This window comes from Pteropus medius, unplaced genomic scaffold (assembly GCF_902729225.1).
Source record: "Pteropus medius unplaced genomic scaffold, Ma_sr-lr_union100, whole genome shotgun sequence".
Lineage (NCBI taxonomy): Eukaryota > Metazoa > Chordata > Mammalia > Chiroptera > Pteropodidae > Pteropus > Pteropus medius.
Window position 1 is genome coordinate 1675934 of NW_024340693.1, and position 22704 is coordinate 1698637.

A 22704-nucleotide genomic window follows, 5' to 3' on the forward strand; every position below is an offset into this window, starting at 1 on the left:
CTCAGCACCGAGCCGTCTGTCGCTAGCCTGAAATTCTGCAGAGAAAGTTCATCGCTCAAGGACTGGAGTTTCTTTCTTTCGGCTCTAAATACGGTCAAACATGTGCACGTCAGACACCACCACGACACCCTTCCCAAGCGCCAGTATGGGGACAGTCTCGGCGGGGCTCAGGGGAGGGCTCCCCGGGGATGCTGCTGCGTGGCTACCCAGCACGCACGCGCGGCCCGCTGGCCTGGCCCGGGTCGGGACTCCCTCCGGGCGCACGTGGGGCGCGGCTCCGGAGGGCTGCCTGGTGGTGGCGTCATCTGGGCGTCGTGCTGAACTTGGCCGGTGACGAGGGCCCGGAGGAGGAGCCGCGGTAAACGGGGGAGGTGGGGGACAGTTTGATCGGGCTGGTCGGGTCCCCGGTCTGCAGCTTCCACAGCAGCTCCTCGTTGGTCCGGCTCAGCCTCTTCTTCTCCTGGGCCTCCTTCTCCACGTACTCCTGGAGGTTAGCATTTTCCTCCGACAGCTGTCTGCACGAGGACAAGAAGATGCCAGCGAGCTGCGGCCATGGCGGCGGGCCTCAGCTCGAGGTGCCGGCCAAGGGCCGAGGGAGGAGGTGGCCGCCGCCGCGGGGGTCAGGGACAAGGCGGGCCGCCGCCACAGCCGACCTCGGCTGAACCGAGACTGCCCCCTGTCCCCACCCGTCCCAGCAGCACGTCCGTTCCCAGGGCCCCCTGCCAACACCGAGTCCACGCTCATCCCTCTGCCCGGTCGGGGAGGCGCTGGCTGCCCAGTGCACACGGCAAAAGCCAGAGGCAGATGCAGGGGAGCGGGGAGCGGGGAGCTGCTGCGGAGGGCCCCCGGGAGGCTCGGAGACAGTGGCGGGCGCCACCACGGCACAGACACGGTAACTATCTGGCCTCCCCGTCCCGGGCTGTGCCTTCCCCTGCCACAAACGCTGGTCTGTCCCTCTGCCCACCTGCTGGCCCACGAGCCTGAACGCACGGGCGCCAGAGGCGGCTGCTTTGCACCTGCAGCATCCAGCCTGGCACCTGGCTCGGGCCTCGTGGACAAGGCTTTGTCCCCGTGGACAATATAACCTCCCGCTGGCTGATGAAGCCCCAAACCCCGCTTTCCTCCATGCTGCCGGCAGAAGGGAGGTGTCTCCACATCCTTCCTTGGGAGCTGGGGGACCTCAGAGCAGGGGACCGAGCTGGAATCGGAGCCACTCGGAGCAGCTGCCTCTGGCTAGGCCGCTTCCCTCCGGCACATTCCAGCCCCGCTGTCCTCCCTTTCCTGCCACCCCCGGGCTGGCCCCGGATGACAACTCGGCCACCGGGGGCCTCTCAGGGTCTGCACTGCTGAGCGAACGGGGTGCGGGGCTGGCCCCCCTTGGCCTGGGAATAGCCAGCTGGCGCCGCTCCCCAAAACCCCCTCTGGAAACAAGCCCCTGCAGCGACCAGCCGCGTCCGTGGCCTCTGCCGCTCGCTTCTGAACTGCGTGGGGTGGCTCACAGCTCAGAGGAGCGAGGGAGATGGGACGCTGGAACACACACAGAGCCCTCGAGCTCACGAGCAGAGAGCCACTCTGTGGGTGACACATGCCCCACAAGCCCGGGCGTCCAGGCCCGCCTACCTCGTGACAACGGTGTTCTGGTCGATCCTCGCTTTGAGGTCTTCGTTCTGCTGCTGGAGGATCTGGATTTTCTCCTCCAGGAGGATGTTCTTCTCCGCCTGTAAGGAGCGTGGTGTCAGGGGTCCTCGGCAAGGCCGTGTGACCGGCAGGGGACCAGGGCCCTCGGAGGCTTAGCCAGGACAGTGTTTGCAGACTGCACTGTGCAGTGCCTTGCGGGGGGTGGTGCAATTAGCTTAGAGGGACGTGGCTGGCACTTCTTTTTTAAGCAAAATAAAACAAGAGAAAATACCCGCGTGTCCCGTGTATAATAAAAGCATTATTATACACATTGTAGACACACGGTTTTATTTTACATATATTATGCCTGTGTGTGTGTCTGTGTGTGCTAGATTCCTGCGTAGAATACATTTCTTACAGTGAGTGTCCCTAGGCTCTTGCCATCATCACAGGTAAGCTGTGATCAACAGCAGGACCTTGTTTGGCCGATGGGTCCCCTGGCCCTTCCCAAAAAGTCACCTGTGCTGCATCCACCTCCCCGGCTGGACGACATTCTGAGATGAAACATAAGGAATGTGAACAGCTTTTTCCTTCTGAGGCTATGGGCAGCCAAGGTTGCAAGGGCCAAGACCAGCTTGTCACGTTAGCAGACAATAACACCATCCACGGCTGTTATCTCCCCCGCAATTTATGGCATTCTCTCTGTCACCGTGTCCCCACCCCGGCGTCTGAGACCTAGCTGAAGTCCCGTTCCATTCCAAGAGGAATTTGGAAACAAATTATTTTTTGAAAAGAAGGCGAGAAATTCACTGTGAGTGTAGTTGATCTTTAAAGAAGACTGTCACCTCTGCAAGATTCGGGGACTGGGATGGGAGCCGAGGGCCCGGCCTCTGCCCCCGCTCGGAGGCAAGGCGCTTCGCCGCAGCCCGCGGGGAGTGGGGAGTGATTAAGTCTGTTCTCTTTGTTTGTTTTTTTCCTGGGAGGGGTTTCTGGACTGAGGTGTCATGCCTGCCTGCAGAATGCCTGACGCATGGCTAACAACGGCCACTTCAACCCCGAGGCTTCCGGGTGACCGGAGAGGGGATGCGGGTGGCCCGACCTGGATGGAGGAGGGAGGTGGAGCGTCGCTGGTCCCCGTGCTGGCCGGGCTACGTGGCAGCGCTCTGTCCTCCCCGGCAGCCCCTACTCCACGGCATCGCGGTCCCGGTTAAAGAACAAACGCAGGGCAGGTGCGTGGGTGGTGCCTGGCACACGGTGATGCCGCACGTCCCCCCAGGGAGGAGGGAGTGAGGACATAGCACTTCAGAGCGGCGGGCGGCGGGCGGAGGCAGGCGGTGGCCCCCTGGAGGGCTGTCCCGGCGAGGCCACCTCTGAGGTTCGTCACCACACCGCCTCGATTCCTAAGAAAGGCCTCGAGACGCGGCGATGGGACTTTCGGCTCAGGCGTAAGCACGGGGCGGGGCGGGGCCCAGGGCCTGACGCCGTCATAGAGGACAGGGACGACAGTGACACAGGGACGGCAAGGTTCGGGGTCTTCCCAGGAAGACACGCCGACTCACCAGCTTTTCCAGCTCGACGATCTTCTTCTCCTGCTGGTGTATTTGCTGGCTCTTCATCTCCAGGACCTGCTTCAGACTCGTCATGTCTTCTTCCAAGTGCCGATAGGGAGCCAGTGCGACCTGCGGGGGGCGGAGGGCAAAGGCCGTTCCCCAGGGGCCAACTCGCCGGGCGCGAGTCCCGCCGGCCGACTCCGGACAGAGGGAGAGGCGCTCACGGCCCCCGGTTTGGTGAAGATCCCCGCCAGTTTCCCTCTGGGGAAGCCACTAACAACCCAGCTCGTTGGGGGCCGGGGGGGGGCGGAGAGCCATCGTCACTGAGGGTCTGGAGGCTGCAATGGCTGGGTGCCGCCAGCCCAGCCCCAGGGGGAACTCAGGAGGCGGGCGGTAAAAGGAGTCAACTCGACATTGGCTTGTGACCTCATGCACCCCGCTCCTGGGTTTGGCCAACTGCTGGGGAGCCTGAGGCCCCCCCACGGAGAGCCCCCTCCCCCGTACCACCCCCGCCTGGCGTAGGAAATGAGCAGAGTGGTCTGAAAAGCAGAAAACCATGTGACAAAAAGGCGTTTGAGTTGAGGGCCAGATGGAACAATGACAGTGTGGTAGCAGGGGTTACATTCGAATTTCAGATAAAAACCGCTTCTTGGAGTGTAAGTATCAAAAGAGACACACTTACACTAAAACATTCACGTATCTGTAATTCCAACTTAACTGGCTGGGTGTAACGTGTTTTATCTGGCAGCCCTACATCAGAGGGGGGCAATTTTTGCCAGCTTCTCTGGAGAAAACTTCTCTCGACCAACTAATGCAGGCTTCAGCCGAGCCGCCCTGTGGCGGCCCAGCAGAAACCAGGAGGGACAGGGCTGGGGGGCGGTCCTGGCCAGGGCGGGGTGTTGCCAGGAGCTCAGGGACAGCGGCTGGGAGCCGTGTGCGGTGTGGCAGAAGGATGTTCCGGTGGAGACCCCCACACTGCCCCGTCGCAGGAGCCAGGTGCTGACAGGACTGCGTTTAAAACCCTGGGGAGGTCCTGACCAGCTGACACTTGGGGCACAGTCAGCACAGGGGCCCTGTCTTGGGAGGGGGCTGCTGAGGAGGCCGCATGGCTTCTCGGAGCGAGGCCCTGTTGGGGCCCCAGTGCCCGGAGGCCTGGCGGGCTCGGCCACCTCGAGCTGATCCTCAGCGTTTCTCTTCAGAGCGTCCTCGAAGCGTCTGGCTCGGTCCCGCAGAGACTGGCTCTGGAAGGTCAGCGTGTCCACCTGGTCCTGCAGTAATGATAACAAGGGGGTCCGGCCCGGCCCGCCGTGGACACTGCAGCCTGGGAGCTGTGGTGAGGCCCCCGGAAAGGTCCACGGCGTCGAGGTGACACGCACGCTCTGACAGGTGCCGCACCCCCTCCCAGCCTCCTCCCCCACCAGCCTCAGCTGCACGTTCCCTCCCTCAACCCCTGTGCCGGCAGTGCCTCTCCCCCAGCTCCGTCTCAGTCCCCCGGGTCACTCCTGCCCCGCCCCCGGCTCCTCCTGGACCTCAGGCCTGGGATGCTCGTCTCTGCAGGTGAGCTGCCATGCGACCTGAGTCCGCCCCCCTGTTTAGACCCTCTCCCCCAGGGGACAGATTCTCCTGGCCCTGGGGCAGGTTGAAGGAATAAAGGCACGTCTGGGGTGCACCGTGTTCCTCCCTGGCTACCAGGCCAGATGTGGCTCTGCGGATGCCCCGCTGGGAACCGCAGCAGAGACTGATCCCCGAAAGTCTCCACCAATGACACCATTAAAACCCAGGGACGAGGGTCTTCCCATGAACCCTCCTGGCAAGAGAAATGGCCTCGTGCCACCAAACACGAGCTGCGAGGCATCGCGAGCGACGTAACCACGCCACGAAGTGCTGGCTGGACACTTTCGTCGTCACGGCGCACAGGCCATCTTGGCAGTTTTCATTTCTTCTTCTTCTTTTTCTTTTTCTTTTACCAGTGACTTCCATTTCATTTTTAAGAAATAAAAGCCCCCCACGGTGCCATTAACTGCACACGCTGGTGCATTGGGCAATGTAGTCGTCGGTGGCACTTTGCACACGCGGGACCTGGCAAACTTGCGTAAGTCAGAGTCCGGGGTGGAGCCCAGGGGCGCATGATGGCGCCGGGCAGTGGCCCTCCAGGCCCCCCGCAGCACGGAAAGCCTGTCCCACCACGGGGCTCCTGCCCCAACCTCGTCAGTCCTACAGAGGAGGCAGGAAGCGCTTCTTTCAAAGCCTCCCCTCCTCCATTAAAAAAGCAAAACAGCGAGAGAAAAACGCACCAGGATCCACACCTAGGACGCATCTCAAACATCAAACCGAGAATTTTCCTTCTATTCACCATTATTCCAAACGGACTCCCCCTCCCCGCCCCCTGGCACACACCGCTGTGCAGAAATCAGACAGGACGGGCTGTTCTCTTACTTGGGTTGGTTCCTTCACGTCACGCTAAGAGGCACAGAGACCCAGCTGGTGGCCTGGCCCAGCACAGGAACTCTGGAGTTAACTGATGGAGTCACAATAGCAATAGCGACACACTAATTATAACTGTAACAACGCTCGAAATTTAAAATAGCGACAGCTGCTACTTATTAGCATTTCCCATGAGCCCACGTAGCGCCCCACACTTTGCGCACCCAAGCTTTCCACACGTTATTGCCTTTAACCTGTTCACACCTCGAGGAAGGTACTGTCATCACCCCCATTTCACAGCTGACTAAGCGACGGTTTCCAGCACTTACACACTGCCCAGAGCTAGAGAGAGGGGTGCCGTGGAGATGGACGCCCAGGAGCTCCAATTTCTCACCGGCAAACCGGTTTCTCCAGCCGCCAGTCCCCTGGGGAAGGTGGCAGAAGCAACTCCACCAAATGACGTCCAGCCCAAACGGACCGTGCTCGCAAAGTGTGCCAACTACGGTGCATGTGTGTGTGTGACATGTGCCTGCAGACGTCAGGGCCGAGCGAAGACTCACTCGCGGAAGAAACGAACCTCTGTCCTTTGTGGTTTTGGACGGGACGGGGCTTCTGTGACGTCGCGGCCTGGCTTCCCCTGTCCCAGTCTGCGTTCCTTAAGGATAGCGCGTCTGATGGCGTGAGGGGTGGGTGCACGAGGCAGGCAGTTTGGGGTTCATTTGCCGAGGATGAGCCACACGCGAGGACCGTGCATTGCAGGCTGTTTCTCATTTAAAAATTTCTGAATGATAGTACAACCAGTAGCAACCCCACCTTCCTCGTGCCAAACAACTGGCTATTTGCAGGACCTTGGGCTCCTCTCTGGGCGAGGCCGGCTCTGGGCAGTGACGGAGGCCAGGGGAAAGGGGACCACCGGAGAAGCAAAATGCCTGCCTTTGCGTTGCAGTTACGGTAATGAACGGACTGTCATCGCGCTGTCCGGATGTGAGAGTCCCTCACATTCAACAAATGACCTTGCTACGACTGGGACGGAATCGGGGCCACCAACCTCCCCCACTTCCCAGGCGGCTCCTCCCTGGCACTTCTATTCACAGAGGCAGCTGGGCTGGGTCTCCGGAAGGCAGGAGGGACATGCGGCTGACCTGGGAGATCCTTCGTTCTCCCGAGAGGACAGAAGGGAGCCAGGTAGCTCCCCTGGCATCTGAGACCCACGCTTTCTGTAGGTTAGCCGTGGGAGGCAAAGAGGGTGCTTTTCACACACTCCCCACCCCCGGCCCTGGTGGTTCCAGGCTCTCTCCTAATTCCCAGACGTGTCCTGTGACTTCCGCCCTTCATAACCCTCCTTGTGCTGTCCCCTGGTGAGGACGCTCCCCTCCCAAACTCTCCCCTCCCCACCCCTCAAGCCACAGCAAGTGTGGCGGCCGCTAACAGCGTTACTCACTTGGTGCGACCTTCAAGGTTGGCTGTCACTGAGCCACAGCTCTCTGAGTGGACAGTAGCGTCCTTAGAGCAGGGAGGGTGTCTCGTCTACCCCTGTCCTCCAGGGCTTGCCACAGGGCCCAGGACGTGGCAGGTGCTGGTCGAATGTGTGTGGACAGGGCTGGCGACCCTCCACTCCGGGTATCGGAGCTGAGCAGACACTAACCTGTAAGGACAGGCGCAGCCTCTCAAAATTTTCTTCCAGTTCCTTCTTTTCAAGCTCGTGGGCAGACACCAGTTCTGGAGAGAAGACGTCAGACTGTTAAGTTGGCCTTTCTTCGGGAAGGGACCAAACCAGACTCTTCTGCCAGACTAAGACGAGGGACTCAGCTGAATAAGGGACACTGGTGAACGGCAGACCTGAGCCTAGAGACACCCCACGACAGAACTGCATGGTGTTACTTCCTCGGGGAAAGAAAGACGGGGCAGGGGCAAGGGGAGAGTAGAAAAGAAGGAAAAGGGAAAGAAACGGGGCGACACACGACACACATCTCACACAACACACGCAAAGACATGACACTTCATACATGCAAACAAATTGCTTATAGCCGCATGAGATGGGGTCGGGCATGAGGTGCTCAGATAGCATGTGTACATGCACACACAGGCATACATGCACACACAGGCACACACACACACCACATGCACTCATATGCGCACACATCCGCATACACGCGACACACACACATGCACACACATGCACACACATGCATACACTCCACACACATGCACACACAGAGACACATGCACACGCGACACAAAGACACACACACACAAAGACATGCGCGACACATCGTGCTGTCTTCTATACCTCGTTGCTCTACCGCCACCCTGGCCAAGTTGGGTTCTCGCCGGCGGCCCCCACTGCTGCTCGTTTGCCTAACGGTGGAGCAACTGGGCGATCCGTGCCAGCCCCCCGCCCCTCCCAGGAGCATTCTTCCTTCCCACCCCCAAGCAGCCATCTGGGGCTGAAGGATGGAGCTTTTGCGGGGAGCGGGGCCGTGGGCTGCGTCTGCAAGGCCTCCAGGCCACACCCCAAAAACCGCAGCTCTCTGGGAGTCCCTTGAGCAAAGAAAGAGTCGACGTTAAGACACTCAGACAGGAGGTGGGCTAATTGGACGGGTTTCTCCGGGAGAGCCTGGAACCATTCTCTTCTGTGAAACGTGTCATTCCAGGAATAACCGGCGAGGTGGGCAGAAGGAGACGAAATGTAAGACTTATTAAGCAAATGGATTCTGTTTTCCTCCAGATGGGAACAGTCTTATTAGCCAGGTGAGGCCCATCTCATGCTGGCTACGCAAGCGATTTGTTTGCATGTTGCAAGCGGAGGGCGGGAGGGTCCTCATTAACCAGCCCGGGTCGTACGCTCAGAACAGGCGTGCGCTGGGCCAGCAATGATCATCCGGCTGGGGAGAGCTGCAATTAGGAGAGGCACTGTGGTTTCCATCGACCCAGATCTTTTTAACTCACGATGGTGAAGGTCTCTCAGAGATCCAGTTGTGATACATGACATGGACGGACTTGGATGTGGCCTCTAAGTGGGACTGCATCCGTCAGAAAAAAACACCAGGTCTGTTCTATGAAAATCCAGACTCGAAAGGCAACGCTTTGTTGGTGGCACTGTTTCCATCCCCATTCGGAGACCATCTTCCTACAGTGCAGTCACGGGCTGGAGGGCCTTTTTCGCTGGCCCGGTACCTGCCCCGCGCCAAGGGAAATCAGTGTCTGCTCTGGGGACGGTACAAACCGTGGCCAGTGTCTCTGCACCCACATGTCCTGCACTGTTTTAGGTCATGTCACTCTGCCCCATAGTCGAGACTGTGCTCTAGGATGTGGTTCTCAAATTTCTCTGCGTTGGAACCACCTGGGAAGCTTTCAAAAATCCTAGTGCCTGGGCTGCACCCCAGAGCAATTAACTGGGCATCTCTGAGGTGGGATTTTTCACATCTGTATTCAAAACAAAACAAAACTCCAGGCGGTTCCAACGCGCAGTCATGGGCAGGGATCAGCACGTGCTCTGTTTTTGCCGTAGACGTCCTTGCTGAAAAACTGTGCATTTTTGCTGTACAATTGATTGAGCATAAGGCAGTTTTTCTGTTAACGAGAAGAAATAACTGGTTGACAGTTTCGGTTTTGTTCCTTCTTTTGGTCGTCGTTCGGTTTTATTTCTCCGTTGATGATCACCGCTGTTACTCCCGTTTTTAGATTAGATAGAAATCTCAGCCAGCCCTCCCGAGAGCTGATACGGTGACTCGCAGACGTGGCGGTGGTGCTGGCCTTCAAGGGCCGAGCATTTCCTCCAGGCGAGATGGTTCGCCCCAAGAGCTGGTTTCTGATTTTGAAGCCCCCTTCACTGGGAGGAGAGAGGGAGGCCAAGGGCTCTCTTTGAGGGAACAGAGTTGAACCTACGCTTCCCATAGAAAAAAGAAAGTGTTTAGGTACGCTCTGCAGAATAAAATCAGTTATTTGAGCGGCATTGCCATAAATCTATACGCCTTTTAAATAAAGTCTTCTTAATTTTGTTATTTGTTTTTTTTTTTTCATGTTCCACGATGTCCTTTGTAATGTTTCTCTTTTATTTGTTGCGATTTTTTTTTTTTTAACGGCAAAATTGTCCTCCGGCCATTAGGGACGTGGTGGAAATGTGCGTGGCGAGGATGCTCGTGGCAAAGATGTCTACGGAAAAGATGCTACGCAAAAATACCTAGAGCCCGGAGCTGGTGCTCTCTGTGAGGCACAGGTGACACATGAAGTAGTTCTCAGGGGACGACCCTCCCTTGTGCCCAGGCTGAGCCTCTCCACGTCCTAACGGTTCCCAGCGGTGGCCGGGAGCCACACTCCCTGTGGACTACTGCACAGCGGGCTGTGGTGTTTACAAAGAACATTTAAAAGATAACGAAAAACTCATGTTAATGCCCAAATGTTTAAAACGTATCCATCTAGTGTTAAATTTCGTCGTTTCTAATAGACTTTAGCAACCCTCTGAGGGGAGGGGACATTGAAAAAGAAGTTGTACAGATTAGCGTAAATGCATGTCAGAAGCGTAAAAACCTTCTTTCGCAAAGTCAGAATCGTCCCAGTACGTAGTAAATGTCGTTGCCATCATCGTTGTGACACACAGAACCCCAAGGATCCAGAGATAGTTCAAAGTTACAAAAAATGTAAAAAGGAGGCCCCAGTGGCCCCGTGGGGAGAGCCATTAATGGGCCGCGAAACAGGGTTAAGCCCAGGACGCCCACGCCTGCCTTAGAAAAGTGGTTCTCACGTGTGGCCGCCCATGGGACCCCCTCGGGAGGTCTAGAACCTCCTGGTGCCCCCGACCAGCACCACGGGAGCCCTGGGCCGGGACCTGGGCTGGCCCGCATGGCCCACCGCGGCCGGCCGCACGCGTCCAGGCTGGTAGCTACCTTGGACCTTGTGATCGTGGTCACCCTGCAGGGTCGCGATGGCCTCCGTGTGGCTGTTTTCCATCTCTAGGAGAGCAGCCTCGTGGCTGGCGGTGATGTCCTCTACCTGCAGGAGAGCCACAGTTCCGGTTACACAGAGGGCTGGGGACGGCCGAGGCGAGGCCCTCGCCGCCTGGAGAGCAGACGTGGGGGACAACGAGCAGAAGGGGCAGGGGTCCAAAGCGTCACAGACGAGCCATTCCGCAGAGATGGCAGCGCCCTCAGCCTTGAGCCGAGGTGGGAGAGCCGGGGTTTGGGGCGAGGGGGCAGCCCCTGGAGTCAGGGGGAGTCGGTGCCACGGCCCAGCTGTCGGCAGGAGGGCGGCAGCTCCCAGCGGGGGTGGGGGGGCCGCCTAGGCCCCCTTCCCCGCCCCGGGCTTGGCTTTGGACCGTCCCCTTCACAACCCCACCCTGCCCCCTCACAGCAGTGGCTCCACGAGGGCATGATGGTGTGTTCTCTGCCTCACGGGCACGTGGCAGCTGCGTGCGGGATCTAGTGGAGAGAAGGGAGCTTGACGGCGCCGCCTGCCGCTGGCCACCCCACTGGCCCTCCCTCCCGGCAAGGACACAGAGTAAATATTTACACCCATTTTCCAGACGAGGAAACAGGCTTAGAGAGGTGAGAAACGTTTGGCCCAAGGGCTGGGAAGGTGACAGAGCCAGCCGTCTGTGGCCAAGATCTGTCTGACTCCAAAGCCGAAGCTCCCTCCGACGCACCTGCCGCCTCCCCAGCAAGACCAGCAGGTGCTGCCTTAGGAGGCTCTTGGTGAGGCTAAGGCAGTGCCTGCCCCTTGCTAGCCACCGGCTTGACCTCCGGGCGACAACGCGCGGCTGCTCCTGGGCGAGGCTGCCATTTCTCCCACTGAAGGTGCATTTCCGAGAGCTTGATCACAAGCAGCACACACCTTGCCGCCCTCCTCCGCCAGCTCCCACCACGTGGGCCGGTTTGGTTATTGTGTCCTTGTGCTGTGGTCTTAACTTCAAATGTCTGACTTGCGGGAGGAACCGCGTAAAACCGCCTCTCCGCGGCTCGCAAACAGAGCCGTTTGTTCCAAGTTCTTTGTCAGCGACGGCGCTATGTGACGTCCCGTCTGTTGAACACGGCGGCCCCGCGCATGTGCACCAAGCCAGAGTCCCGCAGAGCGGTGTGCTCCCCTTCCCTGCTCGCGGCCGCCTGGTTTTAAATTTTTCATTCCGTTTCACTTCGTTTATTTCAAAATGTCTGTGGACCTACGGATGTGTCACAACCTGGCACATTTGGAAATCGGGGAAGCAGGGAACGCTGCTGGGCCTTGAACCTCGCTCAGTTCCGCATGATGCTTCTAGCTGGTGACGTTGGGCCACGGCCTTGTGCTCCTCCTGCCTCGGGGGACCTTCAATGGGAGGGGAGGGAGGGCAGTCCACGGGAAAGGAAGCCCTCTCGTGGGGGGCACATATCGGAGCGTTTTTATTTTAAAATGGGGCAGATTTTCATTCTTGCGTGATACTCGCGGGCGGAAATTTGTCTGACTTTTTTCTCCTAAGGTAAATGAGACCTTCGTCCACGAAAACCAATTTCACTGGCAAAACCAGCAAAGAACGCCCCAGCGTCAGGAAAGCCGCAGCCCGATTCGAAGGCGTCCGGACAGGGTAGGCGGTGGCCCACTTTTACTGACTGGCCATTCTTGAGTCGAGAACATTTTACTTAAGACTCAGAGTTGTGAACCTGCTAAGCAGAAAGGCCGATGACCACAGTAGGCGGTTGTCCGACTTGTGCTTCTGTGGGGTTTTCAGAGAATCTTTGACGAAAGCCTTTTCGGTCTCTTGGAAAAATAAATCACTGGTTCAAATACACACACACACACACACACACACACACTCACACACTTCCTTTCTGCTTCATTACCGACGTCAACCGGGCTGATGGCGCCCTGTCTGTGACACGGGCACCCACACGTGATTTGCAGGCCCGTTTCTCAGTTCAGTTCTTGCTGTGACTCTAACGTACTGGGCTCTCGCACAAATCGCCACGTTCCAGGAGAGTTCCGCGTGTTCGTTCCAGAAGACACCCCGACGGCAGATACTACACGGTGTCTGTGCTCGGACGTGCGCCCTCCGGTGCGCCGTGAGGCCGGCCCTTGGCTCAGTGGTGACGCAGGCCGTGCCCGCCACGCTGACGTGCTACGGTACAGTGTGCTCCGACTGTCATGGCCCCTAGGGGGGCCCCGTCTCTGAGAGGCCGTCCCCTAGCTCTGAGAGGCGGACCGCGAGCTCTGGGCCGAGGGCCGGGCACCAGGACCCCACGCTGCAGCACCAAGGTTCCGTGCGTCCTGGCGCGTTCCCTCCGTGCTGAGGGGCCGTCCCCGCCGGCCGTCCTCTTCCTCGTCACAGTGTCCCCATGACTGCTCTTCTTTCCAGAGCACGGGCTCGCCCTCCGAAGCAGCCAGCGAGGGCCCTTGGCCTGAGGACACCCCGAAACCTTCTGCAGGCATCGGGGGGATTCAGATGAGCTGGCTCGAGGGGTATGCCAATCGCCTGATGGGCTGTCGACCACGAGATAGATCGAGGGTGAGAGGTGTTACAGCACCAGTGGCCACAGCAGGCTCGGCCGGGCCAGCTCCCTCCTCCAGGCCGACGCAGTTCTGGCTGCGCCATGGTGTCTGCTCAGTGGGCAGCCGGCTGCCCGACTTCGTCCTGCCCTGGGATGCACCTTCTGCCCCCGCTGCATCCCTCCACAGGTGTTCGCCAAGGCCCCGCCTTCCCGCACGGCCTCCCTCAGCATCCGGAGGCTCCGGGCTGTGCTGGGGGGTGGGGGACTCAGGACTTCATTCTGTCTGATTAGTGAGAGTGTGGTTTCTGCTGGTGGCCACTGTGTGTGTGTGTGCCTGCTGTGAGACATCAAAACGCAAGATGGTGGACAAAGTGGCCTCTGTGTGTTCTGACGAAGCACGGGATGCTGAGCCTGCCGGCTGGCCTCACAGGGCGAGTCCCTTAGGAAAGAGTAGGAAAGACACTCTGGTAGGGGACGAAGCAAACATAAACGCCTCAGGGGACAAGGGGAAAGACTTCGCTGAGCAGAATCCATCACGTGCCCAAAGCCAGTGACTTCGGGCCAGGCCAGGGAGGAAGGCTCACCGCCACAGGGCCTTGGAGGAATGGGGCCAGGGTCACAGAATGCCAGGCTCTGTGGCTGAGTATCTCTGGGGAATGGCCAATGGTAGCCCGGAAAGGAGGCCTGGACGCTGTGCCGGGAAAGAGCCGTATTTGGGGCGGAGAGGACAGCCTGTGTGTGGACAGGGCTGGCCTGTGCTGTGTGCTGTGGATGGTGACTTGGCTTCGACTCATGTGCGGCCAGCTAAGGCCTTAGCACTGGTTTTGAGCAAACACCCTGTAGTGGTGCTTTCGAAATAAAAGTCAGACCCGACCTTTAGAGGCCCCAAGGAAGCCAGGAGGCCAGGCCACGCCCACGCACGCCCCACAGAGTCCCAGGGCTGAAGAGCGAGGCCTGCGTTGGTGGCACTGGGGTTCTAGGCTCCAGGGACCGTTCACAAGGGACTGATGCTTGGGCCCATCAGCGATTCTGATTCGGTTAGTGTGGGGTGAGGACCAGGAGAGCGTTTTGTCACAAGGGATCCCCATGTGCAGGCAGGAGGAATAGCCTTTGCCCACCTCCCGCCCCACAGGTGAGCGGATGGCTGGGTCTGTCGCCCGGGGGAGAAGCTGCAGCAGGCAGAGGTCAGCCTGCTCTGGCACGGGGTCCCCCATCTGAGCGAAGCCACAGGAAGTCCTGTGTGTGGGCGCTGAGGCAGCCTCCCGCTGCTGGCCTGGGACACTGGGCACGGGGAGACGCTGGACGGGCGACGTTGATTTTTAGGCCTCGGAAGGACGGAGATGTCACTGTCCGTGGAGTCAGCATGGCCAAGTGCAGCTGTTCCAGATAAGGAAAGTGAGTGCACAGAGGGGCCGGATGGCGGGCACCGCAGGCCACGTGACCAGCTCGCCAGCACAGCCGCATGCTGGGCCTCCTCCTGCATTGAGCGGGCGAGCGCCCGCCCCAGCTGGACACGCCTGGACGCAGGCCGGGCGCCGAGCACACGCGCTGCCTGCTGGAGCCCAGCGCACAGCCGGCATTCGGCCGCAGGGCTTGAATCATCCGTGTCCCTCACCGAGGGGCTTCTGGGGGCAAGGGCGGCTCCAACGTGAGGCGAGGCTCCTTTGTCCTCACGGCTGGAAGCAAGCTCTCCACTCCGAAACACGTCATCTGCAACGCAGTTTCTCGGGCACTTCCTCGGGGACGTCCCGTGGTCATCGCCTGAGACGGGGGACGAGCAGGCTCCCGTTTCATCCACCGAGGTGTCTCTGTCCACACGCTGGCAGGACGCTCGTGGACGTGGACGGTGGGCATTCCCTAAGTCTTCTTGGCGCGTGTGAATAAATGAATGAAGGAGTGAACCGCTTTAGCCGTCGTAAAGATCCTGGGAGGACCGAACTCTGGGCCTCAGGAGACGCGGCCCTTTCTCCACGAGCGCATAAGCCCGCTGCCCTGCCAACACTCCCAGGACACACGTCTCTGGGAGGCGCCGTATTTCGCTTCCGGCCAGGTGTGAGCCCACCTCCAGCACCAGCTTCTGCACCCCGAGGCCGGGTGGGGGGGCCTTCTGCCCAGGACAGGCTCCGCCCAGCGGGGCCTCAGCACCCCGGTTTCCAGACGCGGCCCCCACATCTGAGCCTTCTCAGAGGGCCCCCCAGCGGCGTGTCCTCCGGCCTGGCAGCCACCTCCTGCCCGCTCTGTCGCCTCCTGGCACCTGACGCCTCGGTGACTCTGGCCACTAGCACGTTCTCTGTGTAGAGGTGAGAACGAATGGCCCAGGACACAGAGGCACAGAGCGGGCTGACATCTGCACCAGGCAGGAGACGGAGCGAGGGGCCACGAGGCAGGTGAGGGGCGCAGGCAGGGCAGCCGCGAGCATCTCTTTACGGGAGTTACGCTCCGCGAGCCGAGATGCCAAGACGCCGGCGGCTGCGTTTCTGATATTGGCCGCAGCAGGTAATTTCACCTGGAACCTCACCTGGAACCTCACCTGGAACCCACCCTGTTCCCTGGTCTCTCAGGCCGAACCACCTCAAGCGGGCAGGTGTGTCCGCTTTCCAGGGGCCTCTGGAAAAGGAGGACAACTGACCTGAGACGCTGAGTGGAAAAAACGGTGTCCGGGAGGAGATTTTTAACTACAGCAGACGTGCATATCGTTACTCGGAAACTGCTGTGTCACGAGCCTCGGGGGCTGTCACAGCAGTCCCAGGGGAGCGGCCCGCATGTTCACGGCGGCGAAAGGCCACCCGCGCTGGCCCGAGAGTGGACGAGCGCTCTTTGCAAGTGCCAGTTTATCTTAGGGATATCGTAAGTGGCCGCGAGGAGACACTCGCCCGTCGGAAGGTGGGTCTTAGGGCGTCAGGCCTGGGGACTTAGGAAGAAGAGGGGAAAATGGAGCAGGACGAGGGCTTCCGGCAGCCGAGGGGGCTCGCTGTCACCCGCTGTCACCCCCTCTGACACCCACTGTCACCCCGACAGGCTCCCCAGGAGTCACTCTCTGGCAGTAAACCTGGCGGACAGATCCAACCTCGTAGCCTGCAGCCAGGCTGCGTCCAACCTGGCTTTTCCGTCACCGGCTCTGTGAACTCTGGCCAGCGACCTGACCTCCCTGTCTTTGTTTCGTCAGCTGTAAAGCGGGGAGGGCGATGACGCCCACCTTGTAGGGTGGGCGTGGGGCTCAGACGAGTCCGGACGGGGACGGGGTTCAGAGCAGCGCCCGGTGCACAGGTGCCCGGTGCCCGCTGCCTGTGCGGAGTTCGCGGGCGATAACTCGGGCTCCGGAGTAGAAGTGTGACGTGTCAGCCGCCGGCAGGCGCGGGGAGAAACTCGAGCGGCTTGGGGGGTGGGGAGCGCGCGCGTGGCGGGGGAGGGGCTGTGCCCCGAGACTAGGGGATGCGCCTGGCTGAGAATGCGATGTCTGAGAGACGTCTGGAAGGGGGGACAGAGGGCCCCGGAGTGTCGGGAGGGACAGCATTCCGGGCGGGAAGTGGGAGTGTGCCCAGGAGGACACGGCGGTGACAGAGGAAGGAGCTGGGGTGTGCGTAGAAGCTCGGCTACGGGGCCGGACTCGGGGCTCACGCGGCTCCGGCTCCCGCCGCCTCCCGCCCGCTGCGCCCCCAGACTGACCTGCGCCTGGTGCTGGCGGCGGACGCGCTGCAGCTGCGCCCCGTGCTCCTCCTGCAGCCGCGCCGCCTCGGCCTGGAACCGCAGCTGCAGCCGCTCCCGCAGCTCGCGGAGCGCGGCCTGCTGCCTCCCGGCCAGCGCCCGCGCCTCGTCCTCGAGGCGCCTCTGCAGCTCCTGCTTCTCCCGCTGCACCTCCTCGCACTGCGCCGCGCTGGAGGCTGCGGGCGACAACAGCGTCTCCGTCAGAACCGGCGCCCGCCATCGACGCCCACGGGGGCAGCGCCGAGGTCGGCGTCGCGGCCTCGCGGCCGGCACGACCCTCCTGCTTTGGGGGAACGTCGCCGTTTGTCACACGGCTTTTCCTTCTCCCTCACTGGACCCCCGCAGCAGCCCGGACGCAGAGGGCAGCCCGAGCTGCCAAGGCAGGTGTGGGCTTTCTGGCCGCAGGCCCCCGTGTCCCCTGCTGGAGCAGGGGGTCCCGCGGGCCCAGAAACACGGGGTGTTTGTTCAGGAGGCACGCTCCCAGCACACCCTGGATGAGGCAGCAGCCCCGGACGCGAACGGCTCACGAGTCCACCCTGACCCTCCGCCCATCTGGGAGCTGGGGCAGGGCGGGGAAGCAGCAGACGGCGCTGTCCTCTCCAGGCTGGAGAGGGGAGACGGGGCGTCTCCGAGGAGCTGCGGCTTTACTCTCGGGGGGCCGAGGCTGCCCGGCAAGCGTGCGGCGCCCCCTCATACGGGCACGCCACCCTGCCCCTGTCCTGGTTTGCTTCCCAGGCTGCCAGAAGGGTGTGAGCCAGCGACAGCAGCTGCTCAACCTTCGTGTCCCCTGGGCTGTGGACAAGAGCAGACTGCTATCGTTTGCCAGACTTTTCTCAGCGGCAGACCGCCCCCAAGGGGAGAAAAGCATCGTGACAGTCTCCTGCGTTTAAGTCAAGCGGGGCTGGTTACGGACTCACCCTCGGCACTAACGTCTAGGGACAGACACCTCCAGGGTCCTGCCACGCGCTCTGCTCTGTGCATCTACTTTAAAAATGAGGACGCAGGTATACGGGCCGGTTCACGATGGACCCTGCGGGACTTGGTTATGATCAGCACACGCACCCACGGTGGGGAGACAGCATTTGAAACGCCCCGATCAGGAGTCCCGCCCTAAAGAGGCAGCTGATTCAAGGGTGTCTTTGTCACCGTTGGCCCTGAGAGCGTTTGTTCATTAGCATGAGGGAGGATTCAAAGCATTTTTTTTTTTTTTTTGGCCCTGGAGAAATGAGCGGTGGGTTGGCCGGATATGGCGTAGGCACCGGGCCCTGTGAGAACAGGGTGTAAAAATCTGGCCAGCCCAGCAGCCTGCACCGTCCCTAGTGACTTCTTGGTCTGGGACTTCGATTGCCCCAGTATCCCATTGTGGGGGGGGGATTCTGATGCCGTCGGGAGCAGCTGTCGGCAGCACCTGCCAGTGTGATGAGGGTACCAAGCATGGGTGGTGGGCGTGGCGCCCTCGGGTGGAGGCCGTAAGGAGGTGCAGAGAACCCCAAAGCCACAGCCGCCCCGACTTGAAAAGCCCTCTGCTTTTTATTGCCACCTGTGCCAGCGAGTCTAAAAATGCGGGTGAGAAATTACTCCAAACAGTCTTTCGTGGGTGTCTAAATTCTAAACACTTGCTACAGTTACTGCTGAGGGTTTTAAAAATAATTTTTGTATCAAAAACAAAAACAAAAACAAACCACAAATGGAGAAAAACGTGGGAAGTCCAGTAGGAGGACACCACACGAACGACATCCGTCCTGAACCGTTTCGGGATGAGATGCTGACCTGCCCGCCCGTCAACCCCCAAGGTCCTCGGTGCACGTTCCCGGCCCATGAGGACCTTCTCCCGCAAAGCCGCGTTACAGGCATCGAAGCTAGGTGCTCGGCATCGACCCCGCAGCGCCGCCCAATGCTCAGAGCCGCTTCAACCTCGCCACGGAATGATGCCCTTTCCAGGAAAAGGTCCCGGTCGCCAGTGGAACTTCACAGTCCCGTCTCCTTATTCTCCTTCCGTCCAGGGCATTTATTTCCTCAGCCTTCCTTGGCTTCAGGTCCCGGACGCTTACAAAGACGGCGGACAGGTCGGCGTTTGCCGGAATGTCTCTCGTCACGCTGTGTCTGATGTCTTCTCGTTATTAGATTCAGGTCACGTGTGTCACTTAGCGCCAGGAGCGTGCTTGGCAGAAAGATCGCAGGAGTGAGGCTGTTGGTAAGTCTCACCGGAATATTGATAAGTCTGAATAATCTTTCAAATCGAAAGGCGTTTCTTTTTGATTGTTTATGTAGCGAGTCAGGAAAATCATGCGCATTCCTGATTATGGCCCGATTACACTGACGATGATTTTGTGGTTCAGGGGACGGAGTGTTACAAACGATGTGGCGTGGGCGGCGTCACACATGCGAGGCGTGCCTCTCTCTCCATGTAGACGGCATCGTCCCATCTGCTGCTAACAGACCTTTGAGGGGAGGTGCACGTTAAGGGACCCACTGCTGGGAGAGCACTGGGCTTGCTGCCGCCAGCTGGCAGGACAGCATGTTGCTGGCTTGTTCGTAAACACGAGCGTGACTAGCAGACCCGGTCCGAGGTTTTCCGGGACCTGTCGTGAGGTCGTGGTGGGGACGGGTCGAGCGTCCTCCGCTACCCGATCACGGTCCCTACGCAAAGAGCCCAACGGTAACCACGGGCCGGAGCGGCTCAGGTCTAGTGGCAGCGTCACTGGGCGTTTCCCCAGGGACTTGCCCTGGTGGCAAACGCTGTCACGACCCGCAGACCCGGTAAGAGGTGTCACCTACAAAGACGGGTTTCCCCTGGGATGACGGATTTTAAGAGAATAGAACGAAGACCATGGAATATCCGTTTAGGAAAGAGTAGTTGACAGACAGACGATGTCAAACGGAGACAAACAGACGAGCAATAATTCGACCCCGCCGGGGGAAGGCAGGGGACATCCTACAGACAAGAAGAGAATGTGGGCGCCACTGGGGGATGACTGGGGAGCCCCAGGTCGTGCACCGTGGGGCAGGGGTCTGGGCACGGGGCCCCTTCGGAGGACACTTCGTTTCTGTAATCAGGTTAGCCATCATCGCGGTGATCTTCACGCATCGGGGGAGGGGAGGCTGGGGTCGAAATCGAGCGATGACGACAACACGTCTGCTCGCACTTAAACCAGGTCCGCGCCGCGGCGCTCAGCGAGGAGCCGCGCACGGCCAGGACACGCGCGGATACACGGACGGCGCCGTTCCCGACCGGATCCACGCAACTCGAGGCAAGACACGCTGTTTCACGGGTAAGGCTGAGAAAAATGAAGCACTCGCGTGAGGCCGGGGGGGTTGGAGGGGACTGGCATTCACTGGGCCACGCGTGGGAACGTAGATGCTGAGCTGTTTCGGAGGGCGCGGATTTCAAAACGTACAGGGTTACAAGCGTTATGGGGCGACAGCTGAAGGGTACGGGGATTCTTTTTTGGGGGGCTGATGAGACATTCTACTCCGTGACTGTGCTAAAACGCCTGAACTGGCACACCTGAAACGGGTGAGTTGTATCCCGCGTGAATTATGTCTCACAGGTTTTACAGCAAAAGGAAAGAAAACTTGGAAAAAAAAAATAACGTGACGGGGAAATGGCTCAGAGCGTGAATTTAGATGTTTTTGTAGAAGGAAAGCTCATGTTATGATTTTAAAACTCTGTATAACAATGATGAAGATAATGATAGCAAAAAAAAAATGAAAATCTCACCACTATGGAGTTTTACACATGCGCGCACACACTCACACACTGTTATACATAGAACCTAAGACTCATTCTTCCCGTTTCTTAACCAGAGATATACTGAGCCCATAAAACTCAAATAAATGTTTTCCCCATGCAGAATAGTACTTTTAGAAGAATTTGGGGCTTGGAGCTATATGTGCAAAAGTACTTCAGAGGAAAGTGCTATTCGAAGGAAATAAATGATTAGCAATTTTTATTATTTTCATTTGAGTTTTTTATGTGCTACTAACATTATCTGTAGCTCCAGAAAATTAAGGCACTAAATCGATTATGCAGATTGTGTAGATAGAATAAAACAGATGAAAACGGAAAAGAGGTGAATAAAAAAGAATCAGTCACACCGAAGAAAAGCACTGAACGACACGTAGCTGTGACTGCAATTTCATAAGTACACAAAGACCATGACGGTGTGATATGCCTTAGGGAACGTTTGGGGGCTCGTTAAACAATGAATCCAATACACAAATATGGCAAATCCTACCTATAATGAGATATAGGCAACCACTAAAAAAAAACATAGAAGGTAAATCTTTTTGTGCTATCATGGAAATGATATCTGTAGTACCTCGTTGATCCAAAAAAGGCGAGAGGCAGAAATAGCATGCTTGCATAATTCTCTTTGTCATGGAAATGTGTCTATATTTCTGTCTCTTCCCTCCTGAGCTTGTGGGCTTAAGTTAGAGAACTTACTAACCAATGAACACCGGCAAAATAGGTATTTAATCAAATCCAAGTGTTTATTTGCATGCTTCATGAGCAAAAACATTTTTTAGATTATTGCCGTGATTAAGGAGAAGACCAGGTTCGAATGGCAGCTGGTGGTCAGAAATGCTCTGACTCCTTTATCTGACTTTTGGTTTATTTCCGTTAGTGGCGGGATGATTCATGGGCCTGGCACTCTGTCTGGGGGCTCAGAGGCCACTGCTGCCGTAAATGAATCAGGAGCTGCGCAGGCCTCAGTTTTGCTGTCTGAAAAGTGGCAAAGTAGCCGTGCTTTTCACATCCGGGTCCAATCCCCAAATCCTCAACTGCCACCACGGACGAGGTGGGTGATGCTTAGATTTGTCTGAGGACCCCGTGTTGTAAGCCCCAGGCCTGCAGAAGACACTGGACGAGAAGAGCAGCTGTGGCCCCAAGGGAAAGCGCTAATGGCAGAGACCCTAAAGAAATAAATAGCCTCTTGCCTCTGGTAAGCCTTCCAAAAATGTGTCTATTCGGGCATTTTGCAGACAGAGATTCATGGAAGCCAACTAAATAAACATCAGATACACGGCTGTGAGAGGCCAACGGCACAGTAAGAAGTCCTTAGAACTCGACGCTGAGAATAGAATGTCTCAAGTAACAGGATTGTGATTGGCCAAGAGAATGTGACGTTCCTAACGCACGAGCACGAGTTCGAAGAGCCAAAGCAGAATTTGGAACCTGTCGTCTTGTTCAAATACTTGAGCGTCTACGTGTCTGTGTGTCTGAATATAGATAACGTGTGTGGTACGATGTCGAAATACCTAACATGTTATTACGGCTGTGTGTAGAACGGCCTCAGACACGGGTAATAGCAACATACCAGTCTACCAACCTGTGAGTGTAAAACACAAGGATGCGGTAAGAACCTTGGGACCATGGCGGAGGAAAACGACTCTGGGAACTGTTTGTGAAACAAGCTTCATTTCTACCGCAGTTCCTAGATCACGTGAGAGGCGGGAAAACTCAGGGAGATCGATTTTCTAAAAATAGTTCCCCCAAATGCCTCCTGGGCAATTATAACTTTTCACTGGTTTACCAACGAGGTAGCAAATTTGGTGGTTGTAGTATTAGACATGAACTAGTACTAGGCAAAGGATCTGGCCTCTGGCTCACGAGACAAGCTTAAGGATCGGTATTGTGTTGCCTTTCGTGTCCCGGAGGGTGCTTTAGATATAACGGTTATGAAATACGTCATCTGAATATGATGACGTGATACTGTATATACATATAACTAAGTGTCGCTATTATCACAATAGCTGAATGGTGTCCCCCGCACCCCCGAATCTCTATGTTGAAGTTCGAACCCCTGGGACCTCAGAAAGGGACGGCTTTCGGAGCCTGGATTTTTACAGAGGTAATTAAGTTAAAATGAGGTCACCGGACTGGATCCTCATCCAATACAACTGGGGTCTTTATAAGAGAAGATCAGGACAAAGACATGTCCACCAGCCAA

At 58.1% G+C, this 22704-nt stretch overlaps 1 protein-coding gene across 1 annotated transcript in view; it reads right to left on the reverse strand.

The window, feature by feature from the left end:
• The window catches only part of LOC120602961 (microtubule-associated tumor suppressor candidate 2-like), a 129627-nt gene continuing 106923 nt past the window's right edge, over window positions 1-22704 (reverse strand). The window contains exons 7-13 of the mRNA XM_039863356.1: window positions 16712-16926; window positions 10478-10583; window positions 7237-7310; window positions 4337-4435; window positions 3177-3296; window positions 1621-1718; window positions 1-515 (exon numbers count right to left, since the gene is read on the reverse strand). Coding sequence (XP_039719290.1) covers window positions 302-515; window positions 1621-1718; window positions 3177-3296; window positions 4337-4435; window positions 7237-7310; window positions 10478-10583; window positions 16712-16926 — 926 coding nt within the window. The 3' untranslated portion in view covers window positions 1-301. The remainder of the gene's footprint in view (window positions 516-1620; window positions 1719-3176; window positions 3297-4336; window positions 4436-7236; window positions 7311-10477; window positions 10584-16711; window positions 16927-22704) is intronic.